At 54.0% G+C, this 24,010-nt stretch overlaps 1 protein-coding gene across 1 annotated transcript; it reads right to left on the reverse strand.

Moving 5' to 3' along the window:
- Window positions 1-1,872: 1,872 nt before the first annotated feature.
- CDHR1 (cadherin related family member 1) lies at window positions 1,873-23,442 on the reverse strand. Its single transcript, XM_045783659.2, has 17 exons — window positions 23,388-23,442; window positions 22,685-22,780; window positions 21,578-21,723; window positions 20,545-20,595; window positions 19,700-19,789; window positions 18,415-18,501; window positions 17,146-17,262; window positions 15,921-16,064; window positions 14,020-14,102; window positions 12,363-12,459; window positions 9,495-9,698; window positions 8,822-8,974; window positions 7,140-7,304; window positions 6,586-6,653; window positions 5,860-6,088; window positions 4,954-5,211; window positions 1,873-4,265 (listed from the first exon to the last, which is right to left on the reverse strand). The coding sequence occupies exons 1-17, from the start codon at window positions 23,440-23,442 to the stop codon at window positions 3,729-3,731; spliced, it is 2,580 nt and encodes an 859-aa protein (XP_045639615.1). The 3' UTR covers window positions 1,873-3,728.
- Window positions 23,443-24,010: the final 568 nt, after the last annotated feature.

Genomic DNA, 24,010 nt, shown 5'->3' on the forward strand with positions numbered 1-24,010 from the left:
TCGCTTACTTTATGGGTCAATTTATGGTGGTTTAAGCCATCACCACTTCATCCTGGAAACTACACCAAAGCTCACAGCAACCCCCCCCCCCATGTTATTTCTGTGAATCTCCTGAGGGACCCACGCCGTGTCCACGTGGACTGTGGCAGCCTCAGTCCTCACATGGCATCCTCTCTCCCTGTCCTTCCTCCCATGGCCAGGGCCCTTGAGACTGTCAGAGAGGCATCCCTGCCTGCTAACAGATGCCAACATCCGTACTAGGTGGGCTGACCCTGGCTTCTCTCGAAGCTTCCAGCCGTCCCAGTAGCAGCATTGCAGAAGGCCTCAGAGAAGCGGGAGGTTCTGGCTGTGGTCCAGCTTTTGCCACATTTTGCCAGCTGGACTCTGAGGGACAGCTGCTCCGTACCGAGTCCCACAGGTTCTCTTAGGGACAGTCTCCTCAGTTCCTGACTCCTTTGGGTGTAGATTTTCCAACACAGCCTCCAGGGCTGCTCCAGTCCTGAGCTGGGGCGTCGGCCCTGCCCTCCTCCCCCTCCCTCCCAGTCCACTCCCCTCACCTCTTCTCATGAAGAGGAGAGGCTCCCGGAGGCTCCCGGGCCTATCGGTGGGCGGAGACATCCTGAAGGTCGGCACGAGCCGGAGTCCTCTCCTCCAGGATATGGTGCTCTAGCCTGCAGACATCCTCAGACATCTTCTCGTACATCTAAGAATAGCAGCTGTCTCCTGGGCTTCTATCAGCAGATACAAAGCTGCTGCTAAGTGCTTTACACAGATTAGCTCTCGTCATCTTCATAGCAATGATTTTTTTTTTTTTTTACACCATGTATTGATGTGGGAAGTGAGGCCCAGGGAGGCTTAGTTTTATGCCCAAAGTCACACATAAGCGGCAGAACCAGGATTCGGACCCAAGGCTGTCAGACTGGAAAGTACCATGTTATTTCATATAGTTAGAAAGTCTGACCTCAACTGTAGGAAAAAACACACACTGTCCCGCAGGTTTCCCAGAGGCATATCTATAGACACATCTGTTGATTATCCATCCATTTTGGGGGGCCCAGAAGTGGGAAAGCCTCTCTAAGCTGAAACCCCTGCCTCCCAGCTCTTCAGCTGGAGGCTTAAAATTGTACCAGCTTATAGGTCAGGCCCGTCCCAGCTGGGCAGGCAGCCCCTTGGCCCCCACCATTCCCTAATGCAGTAGAACTTGGCCCAGCCTCACTCCCACTGGATGGGGGTCACTTCCAGTACCTTCAGGTTTGGCTGTACCTTCCTGTTCTTTCTCAGTATGGCTCTTGCAAGCAACTAGGTACTTTCCCCACACTTCTGAGAGCAGGAACTGCCCCAGAGGCTCAGTTTCCAAGACGGCCTCTACCTTAGTTCAAGTTCTGGATCTGTCCTGGAGCCCACGCCCCTCCCAGGGCCTGGATGCTTGCCCAAGCTTCTAGCCCAGAGGCTCTCATGACCACCGTCCCAGAGACTGCACTGCTTCCCAGGCTTTCGTGTCCATGCCAGGTCTCCCAATGCCTGCATTCACCGGGCTGGGCTGAGGGGTAATTAGTTCTAGCTCCAGAGTCCATTCCTTCCCAAGCAACCCTGCTGGGGCTTGTCCTGCTCAGGAGAAAAGCCCAGTCCATGTCCGTGATGGGCCACAATCGGATAGACAAGCCCTGCAAATATTACCATTAGAGGTATACGCGTGGCCATTTGGAGAAAATTTTGCAGCCTCCCACAGAGTCAGATCTGGGGGTTGGGAGGATGAATCTACCCGCTGAAGGAGCCAGGAGGCAGGCTGAGCATAACTGTCAGGGAGACTGGTCCCTATGAGTCAGCTAATGCACGTGTAAGCAGGAGCGGGAGGTCAGCTTGGCCCTTGCTTAACAGATTTTATTGACCATTTACAAAAGAGGTTGATCGCATGCAAACTGGAAGGATGCCATATTCCCCGTGCAGGGCAAACGTAGTCCAGTGCAGTCCTCTCCTGAAATGTAAGCTGCAAACTCTTTGTTCAGTCTGGGTTCCCAGCTTTTTGGATTTCACCTCTTAATACACTCTGGGGTGGGGATTACAGGAACCCCCAGCAAGGAGCTTACACACTGGCGTATCTGAGTAACACCTCAAAACACAGACTCAGAAATCAGAAAAACCGCATGTGCATATAATCGGTTTAAATAAAATCACTGACGATACTCTGGAGAGGTCATTAGTGCGGGAGCAAGAGGCAAACACCCTCTCCCTGCACACGTCTAGATTCCTTGCAAAGCAGGTTGCCTTAAAGTTGGGCAGAACTTCCTTGCACTCAACATAGAGTCCTGTGTGTCTTTTTTCCTGGGGCAGGTTGTCACAAGCTGACAAGCTGTGCTCAGCCAGGGGAAACATCGAGAAGCCAGGAGTCCTCAGACCAGGTCTCTGCTACCAACCTGCTGTGTGGCCTCCAGCAATCACTCCTCCCTTGGAAACTCATGTGTCATCTTGGCAAAATGGAGGCTTGGGCTGGATGTGCTGCCCGGCTTTGGTCCTCTCTGACGGTGGCTGGCCAGGGCTGTGTGGGGGATGTGGTGGGGGAGAACGGGATGGGGGGAGCCTCAGTCAAGGGCAATGACATCATCCAGCTCTGGATGCCATGGATCAGGCGCTGCACTCAAACCCAGCACAGGCCCTCCTGGGGGTGCTTGGCAGAATAGCTTGAAAGCCTCCTAATACTTTCTGGAAGAGTTGCACCCCAGAGAATTGGCCTGCAGAAAAGTACTCTGCATTTGTGCTGTTTTGCACTTGGCTAAAGCCCTTGTTACTACATATTTATTTCAGTCTTCACCTTGGACCTGAGAGTGAGGCAGTGAGGACTGACTGACTGACTGACTGACTTCATTTTACAGATGAGGAAGTGAGTGATCAGGGAATTTAAACGGCTTTCCCTACGTTATACCGTGTGAGCAGGATAAAAACAGATCTCTCCAAAATTCAGCCCTGCATTGTCTCTTCGAGGACTCCTGGTGGGGCAGCACCCTCAGGAGGGGCTGAGGCTCTTCTGGGTGTCTCTAGGACTATTGCATGGCTCCAGCTTGGACATTTCTGGGCCCGCCTGGGACAGCCCTGGCTGGGGCCGTCTCATACCTCTGTGCCCCTGGTCCCGCTCCGGTATAGCAGGGGCCCACGATCTCTGCCCAGACACCATCCTCCATCTTTCCAATGGCTTTGAGGAACAGCCCCACAGTCGGCGTGAGTTTTCAGAGCATCACTGTCCTGCCCTAACACATCTGCTCTCCTACAGCCTGCAAGGGTCACTGACCACAGCCTTAGCCAGGGCTGAACCTCCTTTTCCTGCTCCTGCTCTTAGCGGGAGGCTTCAGGATCCAGGTTCTGGTTGGCCTTGCCACATGTAGCCAGGACCCTGATCCTCAACTGAGGGTGCTGAGGTCCCAGGAGGGCCTGAGGGACTCTCTGAGGTTGGAGGTTGGTGAGTAGAAGACACCCAGAGTGGCTCTTTGTTGATCCCCAGCCTCTGCGGACGGGGCAGCATCAGAGCTGTGCCAACGATCGGGGTCATGAGGAAGTATTTGCCAGTTGCATCCCATAAACAGAGAAATCCCTCATCCAAGCCGCGTCCAGAGCCATGGATATGGGGCTGACATCATGGTACAAAACAGAGGTGACCCTAAGGAGCAGATGGTGGGGAGCATGGTCCATGTAGCAGGACAGTTGGGCTGGGGAAATGCGGGTCCACAGGACACATGCTAGAAGTAAGCCTTGTTACCCTCACTCTTCTTCTCAAACTTTTGCCTGAGCTCGGAGACCAGAGCTGACTGGATGGGGCTTCCCACCTTCGGTTTCGGTGACCTCTGGGGTTGCTGAGGGGTGAGTGAGCCAGAGACCGTAGGCACAGTCCAGGGGCCCGCGCCCATCTTGGGCGCCACTGTGGGTGGTGGAGGGGGAGCTGGGACTTTGGGGGGCAGTGCGCTGCCTAGGCTGTTGTTGTTGCAGTTCTCATTGGAAGGATCCTCTTTGAGCACAAACTTGGCGGCTGCCTTGGTCCTCCTGAACTTGAGCCATTCGATGCGGACAGCACGGGGTGCAGGGCTGGGCCGCTTGCGGAGCACGCGCCGCACCGGCAGGACCTTGTTGGACTTCTTATTGCGCCAGAAGGTGGCGGTGGAGATGAGGACGGTTATGGCCACAATGACGGCCATGATGCCAGCCAGGACACCCACAGCCTTCATGGGGTTGTCTTTGGTCTGCATCAGGAAGGCGGCCATGGGGCTTCGGGACAGCATCTAGAAGAGAGAGTCACCCCCTTGCATTCTGCTGCTCCTGCCTGTCCCTGGAGGGCAGAGCAGGGGTCATGAGCTCCCTGAAGCCTGACGGTTTAAAAACCCTCTTTCTGGGGTCAGGCATCCTTGGAGAATCTGATGAGTACTGTGGGCTTCCGTTCAGAAAAAATGCACACAGAGAAAACGTGATGCATGCAGCTCTCCTGAAAATCGCACACGGAGAGAGCATAATGCAAACAACCTCTTTCAGATAAAGAACTCCTGCATCAGCTGGACTCTCTTCTCGGGAGATTAGAGTGTTGCTTACTCTTGGTGATGGGGGGCCTCGTCTGCCCAAGTGTATCAGGAACTCCCTTAAGTCATGATTTTCTGCCAGATACTGAGCTGAGAACTACACATCATGATTTGACTTCTGCCTTTTAACACCCATGTGAAGGAGCCATCACTATTCCCAGTTTACAGGAAAGGAAGTGGAGGCTTGGCAAAGCCTCAAGTCACACTATTAAAAGGTGTTGAACTGAGGATTTCTACTTGATTCCAAAGCCTATGTGTCTGATGGCAGAGGCAGCCTTTGCTAGCTTGGAGTGTCTTTTGGAGGAAGGCTGGAGATGGCCTGTCTTCCTCTGATCACACAGCAGCAAGGCCTGAGCTGGCCCTCTGACCCTCTTCCCAACCCAGACTTGGTACCCACCTCAGTGTCTGTGATGTCAATCTTGAGTAAGGCTGTGGTACTGAAGGATGGGGAGCCTCGGTCCTTGGCCTGCACCTCTAGGGACCATGTGAAGTCCCCGCCAGGCGTAATGTTGTGCAGGGCATCGAGGGAGCGGATGGAGTTCTTGAGCCGGATCTCCCCCGTGTGTGCATCAATGTCGAACACGTTGGCTGGCTCTGCGTGGGTGATGGAGTAGTCCACTAGGTTGTTGGGCTCCTCTGCATCCTGGTCTGTGGCCTGTGTGTGGGGAGGGTCAGACAGAGCTGGGCTTCGAGGATGACCCTTGTGTGTCCTGGCTAAACCAATAAGTCATATGTGCCTTGCTGGGTTAATGGGAAATGGTCCTGGCCCTATTTTGAGTGGATGGGAGTTGGGAGAAGTATTGGATGAGTCAGGGTCGGGCCAGGCCCCCTGCGTGTGTTACACCGTTCCATCCTCAGAACAAGTCTGGGCAGTAGGTATTGCTAAAAAAACAAAAGCTTGGATGATGAGTGAGTTGTCTAAGGATGGATACAGAGAAGGAAGGGAGCTGGGCTTCCAAGTCAAGTCTGTTGGGTCTCAGAGTTCACGTTTCTCCACGTTGGGAAGACGATGGCTTAGCGCTGCTTTGAAAGCAGGCAGAGCAGCCGTGCGAATGAAGGCAAGCCAAACACGTGAACTACCCGAGCCGCAATCGTTTCTTTTGTAAAGCGGCAATAGTGTCTTCTCTCCTAGAGGTTACCTCTGGGTTGAGGTGGGGACAGGGCCATATAACGTACCTTAAAAACCCCTGCTCGTTGGGGGAAGCCAACACATTTTATTTTAAAATAAATTCTTGTGCCATGGTGCCTCCTGCAGCAGCTACAACGAGGCTTTTAGGGAAGCTTAGTAGCCTTCAAAGCTCACCTCAATTTTCACTGGGGTCCCCAGCACCATTGTCTTCTCCTGGAAGCTCTTTCCAAACTGAGGGTAGTGGTCATTGACATCCAGCAGAGTGACGAACACCTCGGCCAGGCTGTACTTGCCCTCCATGTCCTCTGCCTTCACGTAGAAGTTGTACCTGGCCGTGGCCTCAGCGTCCAGGCTGGCCCAGGGCTGGGTGTAGATGATCCCGGTGGACGGGTGGATCAGGAAGCTGCCAGGCGTAGGGAGCTCAGGCTCGGGTGTGCACAGGCACGGGAGCATGCACACAGGCACGAGAGGGTGTGCGCGCACACACACACACACACACCTGCAGTGGTGACCTACCTCCAGTGCATTGTGCAGCTTCTCCAAAGTGGCCCACCTGATCTTCTCCCCGACCCTGCAGTCTGACTGAGGGAGGCAGGCCTACCCATCTAATCACCCACCTAAACCCTGCACTTAACCAGACTCAGACTCACAGCCCTTCCCTCTCCACCCAAGGCCTGCCCCTCCCTAGCTCGAGGCCATAACAGTGACCCTCTTCTCTCAGATCCCAGAACCCCTGCCTCAGGCTCCCTACTGCTTCCTTTCCCCTCTTGCCCTCGTGCTCATTTCTCCACTCCAGTCCAATCCTTTCCAGGTTCCTCCTGCCTTCAGCACAGATCCCCTCTGCTCCCTGTCTCCCAAATCCCTTGCCCGACACACTGCCAGGATTCTGGATCTACTTACGGGTCTGCCCCGGATCCATAGATGGAGTATTTGACTTCGCCCCACGGACCTGTGTCTGGATCAACAGCCTGGAAGAGAGAAAGTTCCTAGAGGCCCCTGCCCTTTGTCGGGACATGTTGGCAGCCCATGTGTCTGAGGGCTGCTTTCCATGGAAACACAAGGGGATTTGGGGTTGACCCAACTGATCTGGAGGCCTGCTCTGGAGCCCTAGTTTTCTACCCAGAAGGTCTCAACTGTTGGAAGAACCAAAAGGTTTAGATCTGGAAGGCATGTATCCCTCTTGTAAATGAGGAAGGAAAAGGAGATGGGTCCTGTGCCCTGACTTCAGGGTTTATGCCTATGTCCTCCTTAGAATCCTGAGAGATATTGTTATCCCTATTGTACAGAAGAGGAAACTGAGCCTCAGAGAGGTCAGGTAGCTTGTCCAAGGACACAGTTAATGAGTTTGGGCTTTGAGATTCAAACTGGAACCCAGGTCTGTCTGATTTCATCAGGCCCCCTTCAGGTGAGGCTCCTAACCCCAGCTCCAATCCCTGGGCTAGTCCCCAACCCACTGTGACAGCCACCACGTTGGAGCCCCCTGGCGCATTCTCAGGGATCCTGGCAATGTAGTAGTGGGAGGTAAACTTGGGGACATTGTCGTTGGTGTCCAGGAGCTGAATCACCACATCTGCTGTGGAGCTGAACTTCTCTGGAGTGTTCACTTCAATGGCCAGTAGCTGGGGAAGGAAAGAAAATAAGGGCTTGTCTGGGCGGTGGTCACTGGGCAGAAAGCCTTCCCACTTCCGGTCTCCGCAGGGTCCAGCACCCACCCGCCTTGCCCTGCCTTACTCTGAGCTGCCAGCCTGCGATGCCCACCACCACCTGCAGGGGGCACCTCTAAGGCCCACTGTCTTGAAAGGCCAGCTTCCTTGCAGTTCTTATAGTTGTATTTGGGCCAACTTCTTTTGTCCCATTAATTTGCATATTTCTTTTTCATTTCAATTTCAAAAATTATTTTGTTATATAATATAATTTAATTTTTGTTAGGGAAGTTCCTGCCTCATATTCTTTCTTTCTATTTTCCTGACACTTCTTAGAGGTTTATCTCTCCAGATAAAAACCAGTCTAATTACGTCAAACCCCCTTCACCTCCCCAAAGAAAATTTCAGGTAAGATTTAGTTGAAATGATATTGGATTCTTTATTCACTTGATGAGAATTTGCATTTTTTAAACAAGGTGTGCCTTTATATTTCTTGCTTTCTTTATATCCCTCTGCTAAATTTTTGTGTGTTTTTTTAATTTAGATACTCCCTATTTCTTATTACCCTAATTCCCAGGAATTTTATCTTTTAGTTGTTATTATAAAAGAGAATCTTTTATTTCATTATTCTCTTTGCTATTTTTCACATGTAGGAACACTCTCGAATTTTGTGTATTAAGTTTGTAACCAGTCATGTTAGCAACTTTGCCATGTTTGTTTTACCAACATTTCTTAGATTTGTCTAAGCAAACAATAGCACCACCTACAAATAATGATAATGTTGTCTCTTCCTTTCTAATGTTCATATTTCTTATTTTCTTTCTTTATCCAGGAATAATGTTATTCTAGGAATAGTGCTAAATAATAGGGGTGATAGCAGGCATCCACAATTTGTTCCTGACTTCATAGGAAGCTTTTACAATTTTACTTTTAAACATGATGCTTGCTGTAGTGGTATGTATGTAAATTATAAATAATTATAACAGTTTAAATAATATCAACAAAGTATGTTTTTCCTTTTTATTAATATATAGTATTTATTTTATATACAATATTCATTATTGACATGTTCATAATTTCAAGTAACCACGGATACAAAGGAGTATTTTTTTCCTCTTCTGCTAAAGTTTTTATCAGAATTGATGACAGATGTCAAATGCATATGAGAAATACGATTATCTTGATAATCAAATAGTTTTTCTGTCTCAATCTATTAACATGGCACCTTGAATGCCTTTGCTTTCCTGGGACAGTCATAATTTAGGACCAGGAGCTAAGTGAGGCCGTGTGAGCAGCGGGAGCAGGCTCTTGTATCCTCCCCTTCATCCCTCCTCCACTCAGGCTCCCCCACTCAGCAGGAGGGACAGAGGAACTGAGAGGAAAAAAAGAGGGCCAGGAGGGGCAGGAGGTGACAGGGACCTCTCAGGAATGAATCCAGGAGCTGCTATGAGCAGGATCCCCCCCCATTCAGGGCGGTGCAAACCATCACCTACCTTAAAGGTTAGCACTTTGAACTTTTCAAAGTCAATGGCAGCTGAGTTCTCCACAATGATGGTGACTTGGGCTTCATTCAGGACTGTCATTGGGACCACTCGGAAGATGCCCCCAGGTCCCACCAGCCGCAGGTTGAATTTGGCATTGGCTCCCTGGGTGACAGAGTTTGGAGGGAGGCAACGGGGAAGATGAATGAGAACAGAAACTCATTAGATAGTCATACTAAACGAGGAGCCTTCATATGCCCTTAACCCTGGAGGTGAGTATTATTATTTCTTTCTGTCGGCCAGGCCATCGAGGATCAGAAAGATTTAGCAGGCCATGGAGACTAAGCCAGGTAACAAACACTTACAGCCTAGCCTTCCACTGGGCAGAGGAGGTAATGGGATGTGGTCACAAATACCACTCCGGAGGATCAAATACAGGGAGGTTTGGTTTGGCTGGCTTGACTTTTTAATTAAAGGCTGGCCTTACTTTACTTTTTAATTGTGAGTGTCCTTAGGCTAAGCAGAGAGTTTTTGGTTAGCTTCTCTCCCCCATCTCTCCCTTGGTTACACCTTCTTTTTTCATTCATTTTGTGACCGCCCAGGCCCCTGGCACATAAGCAATGAAAGCTGCTGAGCTCTCAACTCAGGCCCCTTGGAAGACGGGGTAGAGGACAGGACCACACACCTGGTCTGAGTCATTGACGGTGATCTTAAGGCCCCTCAGGATCTCTCCTTGAGGTGGGTGCTCATACATGGACAGCTCAAATCTGTTCTGGGGTCCACTCTCTCCATAGAATGTAGGTGGATGATTGTTGAGGTCCACGATCCTGACGGTGACTGGGACCATGGCCTGGGCAGCTGGGATCCCTGCAGAGCTGACCTCAGTCACCTGGGTGGGGACAGGCGGCTATTGCTGTGTGTCAGGAAACTCCAAGATGGCCCCATGGATCCCCGCCTCCATGGATTCATCCTCTTGTATAATTCCCTCTCTTTAGGTGTGGCCTGCTCTAGCAACTTACTTCTGATAGCACATGGCAAAGGTGATGAGATATACTTAGTGATTAGACCACAAAGACTGTAACTTCTATTTTCTAGCAGACTCTCCCCCTTGCTGGCTCTGATGAGACTCTGATGGAGGCTGATAGAGAGTCTCTGATCAGACTCTGATGAAGCTCTGTTGGAAGGGTTCATGTTTCAAGGAGCTACTGGTGACCTCTAGCCAACAGCACACTAGGAACTAAATCCTGCCCATAGTCATATGAGCCCGGAAGCTGATTCTTCCCCAGCTGAGCCTTCAGATGAGAACCCAGTCCTGGCCGACAATTTGATGGCAGCTACATGAGAGACCTTGAGTCGACCCAGCTAAGCTGAACCTGGAATCCTGGCCCACAGCAACTGTGAGATATAAATGTGTGGTGTTTTAAGGCACTAAGTTTGTGGGAATGTTACAACAGCCATAGGCAACAATACAGTGCTAGTACCGATCTTATTTCACAGATGAGGCACAGAGGGGTAAAGTAGTCCCCTGGGGTCACACAGCTAGTGAGTGGCAGAGCTAGAACAGGAAGAACACAGGTGTGTCTGATTCCTCAATCAGTGCTCTCTCCATCTCCCCACACTGGCCCCTCCCCACACTGGCCCCTCTTCACAGTCAGACAGATATGGGTTCAAGTCACAGTTCTGCCACATTCTGTCCAGTGCCCATTTGGTCATGAGGAAGGTGAGAGGGAGGGGAGGTGTGGAGATGCAGCAACAGATAACTAACACGGGCTGCAAAGCTGGGGCCGAGAATCCACAGGCTCCGTGTGAACCACTTCCTGTCACAGATAATATCAAGGACCTCCCTCTCCTTGTTCTATAAGCATGCTCTGGCCTTACCTATCCTAAAATTCTGCCCCCTGGACACTACTCCATCACACCCTAGCTGCTCTCCCGAATCCCTTCTCAGAAGCCTACACCTCCATTCCTAATTCCTACTCAGTTCTCAGCCCATCCCCAACTGAGATAGTTCACACTGATTTCCACACTGCATGCAGCACTGTCACCTCCTTTGCCTTCCTGAGGGTTCTGTGTCCTCTGCTAACGTGCCTGCTCTCTGCAGGCTCCTCTCCACCTCTCTGATCTCTCCTGCATTTCCTTCACCTGCTCCCACCCCCCCACTTCACTCAGCCTCCAATGTTCCCACAACTGTGTTCTCAGCCAGTGCTCCTCTGTCCCCACAGCCATCCTCTGGGTGACCCCATTCCCCAAGCCCATCCTTCCACAGCTACCTGTATGCTGACACTGTCTCCCCAGGTTCCAAACCTCTATACCCAATTTGTGTGTTTCAACCTGAATGTTCCTGAGACTGGGAAACTCTCCATGCTTGTCCTACCTAACTTGCTTCCTCTCCTGTGCTCCTGATGTCATGGTATCACCCCAGAAGCCCCATCCCTGTCCTTTCCCTCACCCGTCACAGCCACATTCTGTGGAGTCTGCCTCCTTCATATTTTGCAATTTGTGTATTTCTGCTATTCCACCTCCCCTCTTCCCTAAGGGCCTTCATTTTTCACCTTGACTAATGTCTCTGCCTCCCTGCCTCTCATCCGGTTCCCTCCAAACTCAAGTTGGGACCAGTGTTCTCAAACCTTAGGCTGGGACTGGTGCCAGAATCACTTGGGAGCTCAGAGCACACAGAGTCCTAGGTTTCTCCCAGACAAACTAACTTCCTACTGCCAGAACTGGGTCCTGGACATCTTTGTTTGCCAAACTCTAAATCTGAGAACGCCCCTGGTCTAACGCACGCAGAATGAGCTCTTTAACAAGACTCTAATCATGCTCAAAACCCTTCAGTGGCTCTTTACTGCTCTTGGGCAGGACCAGCTACATAATTTGCAGACCCACTGAAAAATGAAAATATTTTTTAATGAAAATTTTTGTTAAAAAATTGTTTAAAAATCTTGTTAAAAAATTATTAAGAATTCCAAGACAGCAAGAGCAGAGCATTATGCCCAGCATGGGGCCCTTCTAATGGTGAATGCTGTGTAATTACATAGACCACATGTCCACAAAACTGGCCCTGTTCCGGGAAAAAAACTGTATCTCGTATTCAGGGCCTTCACTCCTCTGGCCCCAGCCTGGATCCAACCATGTCTCTGTCTACATGCTGCCTATGGACTCTTTGCTCTAGCCCCTGACTCCTTGCTGCTTCCCTATTACATCCTGTGACCACCTCCAGCCTTGGCTCATGGGGCTTTCCTAGCCCATGGTGCCTCCAGTCCACGCTCACCCCCACCAGTGATGCCCTTCACTGATCTCCACCTGCTGGGTCCTACCCATGTTCAAGACATTGCTGCTTCAGTCCTACCTCCTTGTGAATTCACGTCTCCCCTTGCCAGGGGCTGTGTGTATGCTGCATTCACACAGGCTATGTGGTGTAGGTGCTCTTTGGAGCAACATTCAGCTCCTCCCTGGGTGGAAGGTGCAGTGGTGGGGAGGGGGGCTGGGTCTCATCGCCTTTGGAATCTCCCAGGGCCAGAGAGTAGGAGGAAAGACCAAGCTAGAGGGAGCGTACCTGTACGTGCAGCTCATACACCTCTCTCCTGAGCTGGGCAGGGCTCTGCATGACGGAGATGACTCCAGATGTCTCATTAATTTCGAAGGCTCCATCACTCTCTGTCAAGGCGGAAAAGATGTGCCCTGCAGTTCCACACATGGCCATGGGAGGCGCAGGGGAGCCATGCCAGGCCGACTGCCCTGTGTTCCCAGGCACTCCCCCATTGAAGTCTCTATAGAATGTAATTCTATCATCTGGATCTTGCCAATGAGGAAACTGAGTTTCAGAGGGGCTAAGTAATTTGTCTAAGATTACACAGTGCATGTAGAGCTGGGACTTAAACTCACTTCTGAATCTGCCTTTCAGGTTTGATGGAACTTTGCTTCTCTTATGTGCCGTGTGTGTGTGTGTGTGTGTGTGCACACGTGTGTGTGTGTGTGTGTGTGTGTGTGTGTGTGTGTGTGTGTGATGGCAAGAGAAAGGGAGAAACAGACACACAGGTAGGGAGATACGGAGGGGGAGAAAGAGGAGAGAAAGGGAAAGAGGGAAGAAAGAGGCCAGAGGCTGCAGGAGGAGGAGCAGAGGAGGGAGAAGAGAGAAGAGGTAGGGATGGTAGGTGCTGGGTAATTATGGGAAGGCTGCAGAGGTGGAGGAGTGGGGATGGGGAGCAGTCAAGGCGGTCTGTGTACCTGGGGAAAGGAGCCTGCATGTGATGGTGGTGCGCTGATGCATGTGTGCACTGCTGGAGGGAGAGTGTGCACCACACATATCCTAGGGATAGGGTCGGGGAGGCAATGGGGTCTGAGTGAGAGCACAGAGACACATGCACGTCTGCCATCAGGCACCTGGAGTGATGATCCTACCGATGGGCCTGGCCCCATGGGGACCGGCTACTGGGGGCCACAGAACACACCCGGGGCCATCGTGACCTGCTCAGTTGCTGCTCAGTTGTGCTAAGAACACAGTCTTGGAGCCAGAAGACTTAGGTTCAAATCCAATGGGAATGTGGGAAGACCCTTTAGCTTCTCTGAGCCTCAGTTTCCTTGTCCATATATAGGGCTAATAGTAGGAAATGTCATTATCATCATTGCATTTAATTTTTTTAATTCAACTATATGCTCTAGGCCAGAAATGTAAAAGAATGAGAGGGGTGCCTAGATGGTTCAGTCAGTTAAGTGTCCGACTCTTGGTTTCAGCTCAGGTCATGATCTCAGGGTCATGGGTTTGAGCCCTATGTCGGGCTCTGTGCTGGGCGTGGAGCCTGCTTAGGATTCTCTCTCTCCCTCTCCCTTTGCCCCTCCTCCCCCAAAAAGAATGAGGGAAAAAAGCAGTAACTTTAAAAAGTGTAAGACACGTTGCCACCCCCTCTTGTTAATCAGCGTGTGCCCAGGGTGAAGGGACATGAGTTGGTGCCACCCACGTTGCTCTTGGTGTCCCCCCATGCTTCTCTCCCTGTTGCTGGACATAGTGACAAGCAGGAGCTGGAGCACAAGCCCAAGGCTTGTCACCTCCTGGAGGGACTCAGTGCCCCCCATGCCCCCCCAGTACATCTCGCACTTCTGGCTTTACAAATGAGGAAACTGGGACCCAGAGAGGTCTGGACAGATCACTCTGGTCACCCAGGAAGTAGGAGCTGCAGCCCAGCAATAGGCCTGTCCCCAAAGTTGCCCCAGACTCACCATTCAAGAGGCTGTAGAGAATTTGGTTGGGTTTGCCTCGGTCTCCGTCCATGGCAACCACCATCAGTACCTCCGAGCCCTGGGGGGAAAGGAAGCAGCTGCCTGAGGCCAATGGTGATGCTGGGGCTCTCCCCTCCCCAGATACTCACCCCCATCAGAGGGGAGGTGCCACTGCCACCCAAGAAAAGGGCCAGGCCTCTGTGTGCCCCACACCTGCTCTACAGGGAGACTGGAGCACCCACTGCTCCCAGGGCCGGAGGGACAGCCTGAGCCTGCTTCTCCCCACCACATAGGTTAGCACGTGGCCACCCAGGGACACTCAGGCCCCCCAAGCAGGCCTCCTCCTCACACCCCTCCTTTCCCACGCACCACAGTCAGCTCTGGCCTCCACAGTCCCTCCCTCAAGCCTCATCCTTGCTGCCTCATCCACATTTTGCCTTCAGAGGTACAGGGAGGGCGAGTCAGAGACAGGTGACAGGGGCTGGGCACAGAGGGGTCTCAGGCTAAGTCCAGGAACTAGGATGTTTTCCTGGGGTCCCGGCTGGGGTGCTGTTCGAAGGGTTTGGGCAGGGACGGCACAACCAACAAGCCTGCTCGGCCTCCGCCTGCCGCCCCCTTCTAAGCCCCCTGCTCAGGCCCTTCTCCTCAGCCTATCCACCCTCGTGGCTGCTTCCTGACCGTCCAAGTGCTGCCTGCTCTCCCTCAGCAACACTTTCCACCCTTAGCTCCTGGCAGGACAGCTGGCCTCCCCCGGCCCTGCCTGTGGGCCCCACCAGAGGAGCCGCCATTTCTCCCTCACTCCGTGCTCGTCTCTACCACTCAGCTGCCAGAAGATACGCAGAAGTGGTATCTTAGCTTGGGCCCAGCATGTAAGCTGTCCTCAGTTAAGTGTTTTCATTATCTCATCAGGTCTAGAAGAACCAGGCCCGGGGAAAAGAAAATGGAGAATGCCATTCAGTTCCACAGAGTCCTTGAGCGGCCGCTGTGTGAAGTCTGGTTCCCGCCTGGCCTCTGGCTCTAGGAGCGCTCACGGTCTGCCTGAGGTAGGGGGACATGTACATACATGGGTGTACCCCAGGAAGGGGTGTGCATAGCATGGGAGCAGAGAAGAGGAGCTCCCATCTCAACCAAAGATGGCAAGGAAAACAACGCCTGGGCTGACCTGAGAAGGACAAGGAGCGTCAGGCCCATGGGCAGGTCTCAGGCAGAGGCTAAGGACACAGCAGGGGAGATGGGCTGGGTGCTTAGAGGCTGGTGAGGGCTCAGGGGTGGAGGGGAGGTCGGGCCTTAGATGCCAGGCCTGGGGGCAGGACCTTCCCTGAGAGGCCCAAAGACAAGCATAGTCACCAAAACACCAGGGGCAAAGACTGCATTGAGGGGAGGAAACGGAGGCCGGCCTTGGAGCTGGGCCCGCAGGACAAGCCAGGCCTGTGGATGACGTCTGACAAGGGCTGTGGTAGTTCAGAAGCAAACCATGGGAGAACTACTGGTCTGAGCGACCCCAGGCGACAGGCTTGGAGCTGGGGAGGCACAAAGGAATCTCACCCCCCTCACCCACACAAGGGGTAGAAAAGGCCCCACCCAAACCAAGGCAATGGGCCACCTGCCAGCCTCTCTTCTCAGCCCTTCTGAGGGGCTGAACATTGGCAGCTGGGTTAGAGTACGTCTGAATGAGTGAAGAAATGCCTGTCACAGTCTTGGCCCCCAACAGGTGCTCCACACACCAGCACCTGTTCTTCGCCCTTACACTTTCACTGGCAAAAGGACATGCTCATGGGCCGAGCCTGAGGCAGTCCAGAGCCAGCCACTTGAGGAGGGTGACCCAGGGCCAAGCCACAGGGGATCCCGGGGCAGTGGCGTCTGGAGGAAACACTGGGCTGAGGGGCCAGCCACCCACCGGAAGGGTGTCCTCATACACATAGCCGTAGTAGGGTGTGCCCACGAAGACAGGGGCCATGTCCTGCACATCGTCCACATTGACTGTGACCGTGGTGGTGGCTGAGAACACCACATCAGCTCCTCGCAGCCTCCCTCCGCCATCCTGGGGAAGAATCAGAATGAAGAGAGCTTGGCCTCTGGATGGCCCCCGGTGGAATCCGGCTTCTGCCACTTCCTGGCCTCGAGACCAGCTGCCCTGATTTCTGTTAGCTCCTGTTTCACCTGGAGATCATTTCTGCCTCATAGGGGTTATTTAAATGGGATGATGCATGGAGGTCTTTAGTCAGGGCCTGGTACGTGCTAGGCACTCAAAAGTGTTCCTTTGGAAAAAAAGAGTGAGTTCTCTCTCCAGGGAAACCATGGCAGAAGAGGAGGGGTCAGAGCCAAATTCTGCCTCCTACCAGGAGCCAAGCCTCAAACACCTCCTGAAGACCTACTAAGAGCAGGACTTGTGCCCAGGCCTGAGCCTGCAGGTGTGTGCCCAGCGAGCCTAGCCCTCACGGAGTATCGGGCAGGTGGTACGGGCCGCAGTGGGATGGCCTGTGGCCAGCATGTGACCAGCAAGGGCCTTTCTTGTCCTGGAAAAGAAAACGTTGGGCCCAGAGGGACAGCTGGGGTTTCCCGCCCTCAAGGGACAGAGCGGCCACCTTGGCTGAGCCCCTGCTGACTTGCAGGGTCCCACACCCTGCCCTTTAGAAATGGGAGGAACTCAGCGAAGCCTCACAGGTGGGCAGATAAGGAAACCGAGGCTCAGAGAGGGTGACTGATCACACAGAGAGGAACAGGTGAGGTGAGCAAGCCCAGGCAGAGAGAAGGAGGTGCCTGGAGGCCGGGTTGTGGGGATTGTGAGGGAGCATGGTCTCCAGGCCATGGCCACCTGGTCCTCCGGAGGGGAGCCAGGCCTGTCAGTCCTGATGGGGCATATACCCTCTTCCAGGAGGGAATATCCCCTCTCCAGCCCACACACTCCAGCCTCCCTGAAGACTAGGTCCACGTCCGGGCAGGGTCCACATCAACGGAAGTTCTCAGCAGTCGCACCCCCACCCCCATCCCCAACAGACCTTCAGCCTTCCAGAGCACCCCCACTCCCTTATAGACCCTAACTCTCTTCCAATCCCAGGGCAGCTTCCCTTGAGGAAGGCTGAAGAAAGACCAGATGCTCCCCATTCCTCCCTCTCTGTTACCTTGGCAACCACGGTGACAAAATGGGCCCGGGCCTTCTCGTAGTCCAGTGTGGCCCCAGGCCGGAGGCGCAGCACACCGCTGTGGCGGTCCAGGGCGAATTCGGTGGCGTGCGTATTCTGTAAGAGTGAGGGGCAGGCTGGGCCTCAGAGGGGGACCCAGGCCGGCCCAGGAATGGCCGCTTTGGGGTCTTCGCCGTCCTTTGTCACAGGAACTCTGGCCTTGCTGGCCCCTAGGGTCCCCCTCCCATCCCTCCACGTGCTCCCGGCAGGGCCCTAGCCTTCTTGCTGCCCAGCCTCCAGCTCCGCTCTGGCCTGGACCTCCCAGCAGGTAGACACGCCCGCAGAGTGCTCTAACCTAGAGGGAGTGGGGCTTGGAAGCCACAGTGGTGGAGACAGCCTTCAGGATCTTCCAACCCCAACAAGTAAGCGGCTGTGGGCCAGTCGCAGGCAGCTTGGGGGGTGGTGGAGGGTGGGCGGGGACAGGAGATGATTCTCAAGCCGGTAAAGGGTTACTGTGTGTCATGAGCTGTTACTGGAGCTTTACGTATATTTAATCCCCACAGGAACCCGTGAGGATGGGCTTGTGCCTTTCCCACTCTGCACGTGAGGAAGGAGAGCTGGGAGAGCTAGATGAGGGGTTTGAAGGCCCCACCAGGAGGTGGTGGGATTTTTCTAGGACAGGTGGAGCCCAGGGGATTTCTCCAGAACCCCTGTTGTCAGCCACCGGCTGTACTGCCGTGACAGTTGTGAGAGCCAGGGACTGACCGCGGGGAACAGAGGAGTAGCCACAAGAGGAGCCGCTGTGGGAAGCGAGGCTGGTTCCTGGGGGAGCCCCGGGAGGAGGAGGTGCAGGAAGGGGGTCTCTGTCTTTGATGGGCTTGGGGGGAGGGCTACGGGTGGGGCGGTGGTGTGACTGCTCTGTTCCTCCTGACAGATCTTGCTCTGCCTTTTTTCCTCTCCATAAGCCTAGGCCCAGGCAGGTTTTTTGCACCCTGTGTGGGTGCAGTGCGCCCAGCCCTCTCCCGGGGAAGGGGTTGGGGGTAGAGAGGGTGGCAGGGAACTGAGAGGGAGCCAGGATGGGCCAGTCAGGGGAAGACGGCTTCCACCCCCACTCCTCTCCTGTCCCCACCAGCCCAGCCCATCCTTGTGAAGTGACATCGCTGACACTCTTCGGGAATAGTGGAGGTGCTGACTCAGGGCTTTGGTGACGGAGGTGGTGGCCACCATCCAGGTGTCCCCTCGAGCCCAGGCCTCTGGTAATGACCTTACCTGCAAGAAGTAGGTGACACTCCCTCCAGAGCCTGTATCCTTGTCCACAGCATGCACCGTAATGATGCTGCTCCCAGTAGGTATGTCCTGAGGGGTCACAGCCATGAGGGGGGTCAGTCCCGGGGCAGTGACAGAATGCTCAGGGGACAGGGGGGAAGGGAGCCATAGAGAGGTGCAGTCAGGGAGTGAAGGGCTAAATAGAGGTGAAATGGTGAGGATTAACCAGGGAGACCCCACTGGGGGAGAGGCAGCCGAGGAGGAGACATGCTACAGGCAGAGTGGGTGAGTAGGTGCATGGAAGAAGGAAGGAGAAAGAAAGGAGCAAACAGACATCCTCCAAAACTAAGAATCCAAATAGACAAAGGGTTTAAATACAAAATGGGGAAATGGTTAATAGACATATCCCGCATTACCAGCGATCAAGTACACACAATTTAGAGCCAAAATGAAGTATCTTCCTTCTACTGAATTAGCAAACATTAAAAAATTCAAGAATCCCCAATGTGGGTGAGGGATGGGGAGACAAAGTCCCTCCCACATCCTTGGGGAGAGAGCAAGCCAGTGCCAGCCTGGCAACTCATGCTTTCAACCTCATCATTTCACGTCTTGGACTATATCTTAAGGAAATCATTCGAATTAGCTACATGGAAGTTTTATACTTATGTTCAGAATTTGACGTTTCTTATGACAGCAAAAATTTAAAACATCTTAAATATCCAAACGTAAAGGACTAGTTCAGTCAATGATGGAATATGCACTAAGAGGAAGCTATTAAAACGACAGTTACCTAAACTTTACAATTACTGAGGAAATGCTTATGTTGTAAATTAAGTGAAAAATAGTATACAGAAAGCGTATGTTTAGTATTGTCATGGCTATGCAAATAAGCAAACAAAATAAATCCATTGTGGGATTCCAAAATGACAGGGAAGAACTACACCCAGATTTGACAATGTTGTCTCAAGCTGGAGGGATTGAGGGTGATTTTTGAAATTCATTTTTTCTACTCTTCTATATATTTCACATTTCTACAATAAACATACATTACAATTATAACGGAAAATGGTAAATGGACATTCCTGTGGATAACAATGAATGTGTGAGGGGTTGGCAACGGAGGTGGGGGAAGGGCAGGAAGGGAAGGGCTCTCCAGAGCGCAGTGAGCGAGGAGGAGGTGCTCTTCACTCTGGGGCGGGTCCCTTGGGACAGGTCACAGGGCAGCCCAGAGGGAGGGAGGGCGTCAGGGTGGGAGCGCATCGGTTCTACCGTGGGGCCTCTTGCTCACCTCAGGGACCTGGACAGTGTAGGGCTCCTGGACGAAACTGGGGGCCTCGTCATTGGCATCGGTCACCAGGATCGTGACTTCTTCTGCCACCTGAGAAGGGGCAAAGGGGACAGGAGTTGGGGCAGTGAGACTTTCTGGGCAACAAAGGGACAGTGGCCTCTAATACCCCAGGCGTATGTCTCTGCCCGACATCTCTCCTTCTTCATGCCCTCCCTCCCTCTCTCCCTTCCTCGCCTTTTTTCTTCCCTCCTTCTTTCCTTCTTTTACTCATTCATGCAACAATTACTATGAAGCAACCACTTGGTACCAAGCACTGTGTTCCATCCCAGAGACAGAAGACACAGTCTGATGGTGCGTGTTTTGCAGAATGGGATGGCAGGCAAATCCACATGTAAAGAAAGGTGGTGACCTCAAGCACGGTGATAACAGCGGCATGCCAGGCACTGTGGGTAGGGCCCCTGTGCTATACGACTCGGGGAGCACCATGGCCTAAGTAAATGCACCCATTGGGTTTGTGGGTGCACGGTCTAGGAAGCTGTCTCCAGAGGCCCCGAGAAGCGGCATCTAGCCCAGCCAGTGGTGGGGACGGCAGGGAGGCTTCGCAGAGGAGTGAGATTTAAGCTCTGCAGCAGGCTGTCAGGAGAGAGGGGAGGAAGTGGAAGGGTATGCCAGGAGGTGAAGGAGCAGCTAGGTCTGGGAGTGCAGCCCTGTCCTGTGCATATGTTGGAGCAGCTCTCGCTGCGCCTTGGCTTGGATTTGCCAGAGAGCCCCTAGGAGGCAGGAGGAACTGTGGGCAAGCCCAGGGAGCTAGTGCTGCCAGGCGGCTGGCTCAGGGGCACACTTACCAGATTCACGCCATCGGAAATGCTGATGATGGCCTCGATCTCATCGTCCCTCTGTAAAGCATAGGGATTGAGTGAGTGTCTGGGAGTCTGTTGTACCTGGGGACCCTGAGGTGGGGGGAAGCTCTCCCTGCCCCACTGAGCCCACCAGAGCAGACCTGGGCATTGCAAGGGAGCTATGGTGCAAGGCAGGGTGACCAAAGCTGCCTCTGGCCATGTTTGAGACCTTGTTTTGGGTCTCAGTACATCAGGGGTTCTCATAAACTCAAGTGGTATTCAGGCACGGAGAGAGAATGCTCTCCTGCTAGAATAAAGACAGATGCTGACCTAGTGTGCTGGAGGTCCCAAGGAGCTGGGGTTTCCCTTTTATCTTCCTTCCCCTCATCTCTCCCACACCTCACTGTATTCCACAGTCCAGGTCTGCAGTATCTCAAGCACTCCCTAGCCTGTGGTGGGACCTCAGTGAGGAACGGTATTGAGGTCAGCAGGCCCCCACGAGGCCAGGGAGGGGTGCGCAGTGACACTTCCACCTCGGGGTCCCTGCAGCAGCCTCTGAGACCAACCTTTCCTTTCTCTACCCTGGCCTGCAGTAGGTGGAGTCTGCTGTGGGACCAGAGTTGGCCATAGGCTCATGGTGGAGGTTCAGTTCTGTGGTCAACAAGGCCCACCAGCCTGGTGTGGGGTCTCAAAAGAGAAATGCAGCTCAGGCCCTGGCACCCATAGGTTCAGAAAGGTGCAGAGGGGTGGAGGGGTGGAGTTTTACCAGACTCAGACCTACTCTCTAAACCACTCTTTCCCAGGCTGGCTTAGTCAGTAGAACATGTGACTCTTGATCCTGAGGTCAAGAGTTCGAGCCCCGTACTGGCATAGAACTTACATTAAAAAAAAAAAAAAAAAAGACTCTTTCCAGCCCTGATCTGCTGTCAGTTTTCTGTGGTTTACAAGACCTCTCCAGGGATGACCTCTAGGGAAACTTCCAGCCCACAGAGGTTTGTCTGCACACCTGGGAGACAGCACTTCTCACACCTCTCCATACCTCTCTGTCCAGCTCTTCAACCAAGGTGATGTTTCCGAAATTGGGGTCCACAGAAAAGACACTTCTAGCGCTGGGGTCAAAGCTGATGTGGTAGGAGACAGGGTCTCCCTCAGGGTCTGTCCCATTTAGAGTATATACATGAGAACCTGGAAGGAGACACAAAAGGGGAGACTGGAATCTGGGACCCAAATTTTCCTAAAAGTGGCATCTGTTCAGGACCAGGGATTCGGCTGTTTATAAGGTGGGTATTCAATCCATCGCTGAAGGTCCCGCCCTGAGATGAGCATTGGCTGCAGGCCTCATCCCTGTGGGCTGCTTCCCACCCCTTCTCATCATTCTTCCTAACTGTCAGTGAGATGTTAGTATCAGTCTCTGCATGGATTGTAATTCATAATACAGATAACAGTAGAGCTTCAGGTCTGCTGTGCCTAACTCCAGGGCCTCTTCAAGTCCCAGGAGCCAAGACTGGGGTTCCCTGGGTGTGGGGGATGGGAGAAAAGGGAGGAGCCATTAAGGCAGGCGAAGTGACCCATGGTGCAGCATTGTGCCCCCATGTCTGGATTAGTCCTAAGGGGTTCCTGATTGGTGCATTTCTACACAGCTATCCTTCTGCTCAGGGTTCCCAGCCCAGACAGAGAGAGAGGGAAGAAGGGAGAATCTCCTCTTTCCACCTTTCCCCCTTGCTCATGCATATCCCAGCAAGTTGGATGTTCTTAGGCCTGTTTAAAGCCTAAAGATCCAAAGCTCCAGGAGGTAAGTATATTCGCTCAAGGTCACAACAGTGAGTAAGGGCCAGTGCTGTGGCCAAGCCTAGGGGTTATCATCATGCTGCCAAGTGCTGCCTGCTGTCTGGGGTGGTCCTGTCTCTGGGCCCGGAGCCGGATCTCCAGGACTGGCCTGGCTTAGGTCTCCACGACAGCCGTGACCTCCTTTCCTGCAACTGCCCTGGGGAATTCAGAGAGCAAACAGGGCGCCCCAGGAGGGCCCACAGCCTGGCACTGGGTGTCTCCATAGGCTCAGAAGAGTCACGGGTTCAGTCCTTGTGTCCAGGGGAACGTGGGCCACCCTCTGGGAAACCAACAGGGGGCCGGTGCCTGGGCTACTCACCTACAGGGGTGTCCTCCGGGAGGCTGAACAGGGCCATGTTTCCGTTGGTGCTGCCCACCCCATTGTCAAAGAAGTGCGGGGCGAAATTGGCCTGGGCTAGGAAGAGAACAGGCAGGAGAACAGACACAGGGAAGGACAGCTTCACACCAGCGTGGTCACACGTCTGCCCAGTCTGCCCAGGCTGGCAGTCCCCTCCCCAACCCCAGCACACCGACAGACTGGGCTGGGAGCTGCGGAGAGGGTCTCTCCACCACCACCTCCCGCAGGCTCAGGCTTGGCTCGGGCTTGTCAGGGGCAAGCACCATCTGGGGCACTTAGAATCCAGGCAGCGGCCAATCTCAACCCACCAATGGACAGACTGGGAACCCCGCGCCCAGAGCGTGGCAGTGCCCTGGCCAAGGTCACACAGGGACCTGGGACACCCTCCCCTGCCACAGCAGCCTTCAGGGCAGCCGCCAACGCTCCCACCCCGCTTCTGAAGAAGCTGAGGGCAGCGGGGGTCCTGGCCCCAAATCCGGGGTCTCCAGGGTAACTGCCGAACCCGGTAGGTGGAAGGATCGCCCCACCCCTCCCCGTGCCGTCCCCCCGCCCGAGGCCCACCGTGGAAGCGAACTGCCCAGAGCTCTCCCTGGGCGCCCACCCGGGCAGTGCCGGCTCCCGCGCCCCGTCCCGACCCCGCCCTCGGGGGCCCGCGGCCACTCACCCAGGCAGAGGTGCAGCAGCCCCAGGGCCAGGGCGGCCGCGGGGCCGCGCCTCATGTCTCCGCGGGCGGAGAGCGTCGCTCACCGCAGCCGGGCCGGGCGCAGGAGCGCGGAGCATGCCCCGGGCTGCGCGGAGTGCAGAGACGACGGTGGGGGCGGCGGCGGGAGGGGCGCGGGGCGGGCGCGCCGGGTGGCGCGAGGGCGCTAAGCGGATGACACCGCTCGGATCCGCGCAGCTGGAGCGCTCCCGCCAGCCGCCAGAAGACACCAATTAGTGCGCGCGGAGGTGCGGGGCCTGGCTCCCAGCCTCGGGCGGGAGGGGTGGCGGCGAACTCGTCTCCTTACCACGCCCCCCTCGCCCTGGACTGGAGCGCAGGCGCCGAGGGGTCCCCAGCTTCGCAGCCCTCCGGGGCACTGGGGAGGGGGCCAGATGTCTTCCCCCCGATGGCCCTGAGCAGAGCGCTGGAAAATTGGGGCTTCTGGGGGTCCCCAAGTTCTGGTGGGCCTGGGCTCCGCTGGAGGTTTCCCTTTTTACGAACTTCCACCGTGACTTTGAGGGAGTTTGGCACTCTCTGAGCCTGAGCGTTCCAGGCTGTAAGACAGCCTGAGACTAGAGGGGTCCCTC

Source organism: Ursus americanus, chromosome 6, assembly GCF_024610735.1.
Source record: "Ursus americanus isolate L20-20 chromosome 6, mUrsAme1.1.p, whole genome shotgun sequence".
Taxonomy (NCBI): domain Eukaryota; kingdom Metazoa; phylum Chordata; class Mammalia; order Carnivora; family Ursidae; genus Ursus; species Ursus americanus.

Excerpts from the sequence above, each read along its gene's own strand:
- CDHR1 (XM_045783659.2), bottom strand. The coding sequence starts at position 23,442 with ATGAGGCGCGGCCCCGCGGCCGCCCTGGCCCTGGGGCTGCTGCACCTC. Across the intron at positions 20,596-21,577 it reads TTGAAGAGCTGGACAGAGAG|AGGGACGATGAGATCGAGGC; the intron begins GTATGGAGAGGT and ends TATGCTTTACAG. Across the intron at positions 9,699-12,362 it reads TGTATGAGCTGCACGTACAG|GTGACTGAGGTCAGCTCTGC; the intron begins GTACGCTCCCTC and ends GTCCCCACCCAG.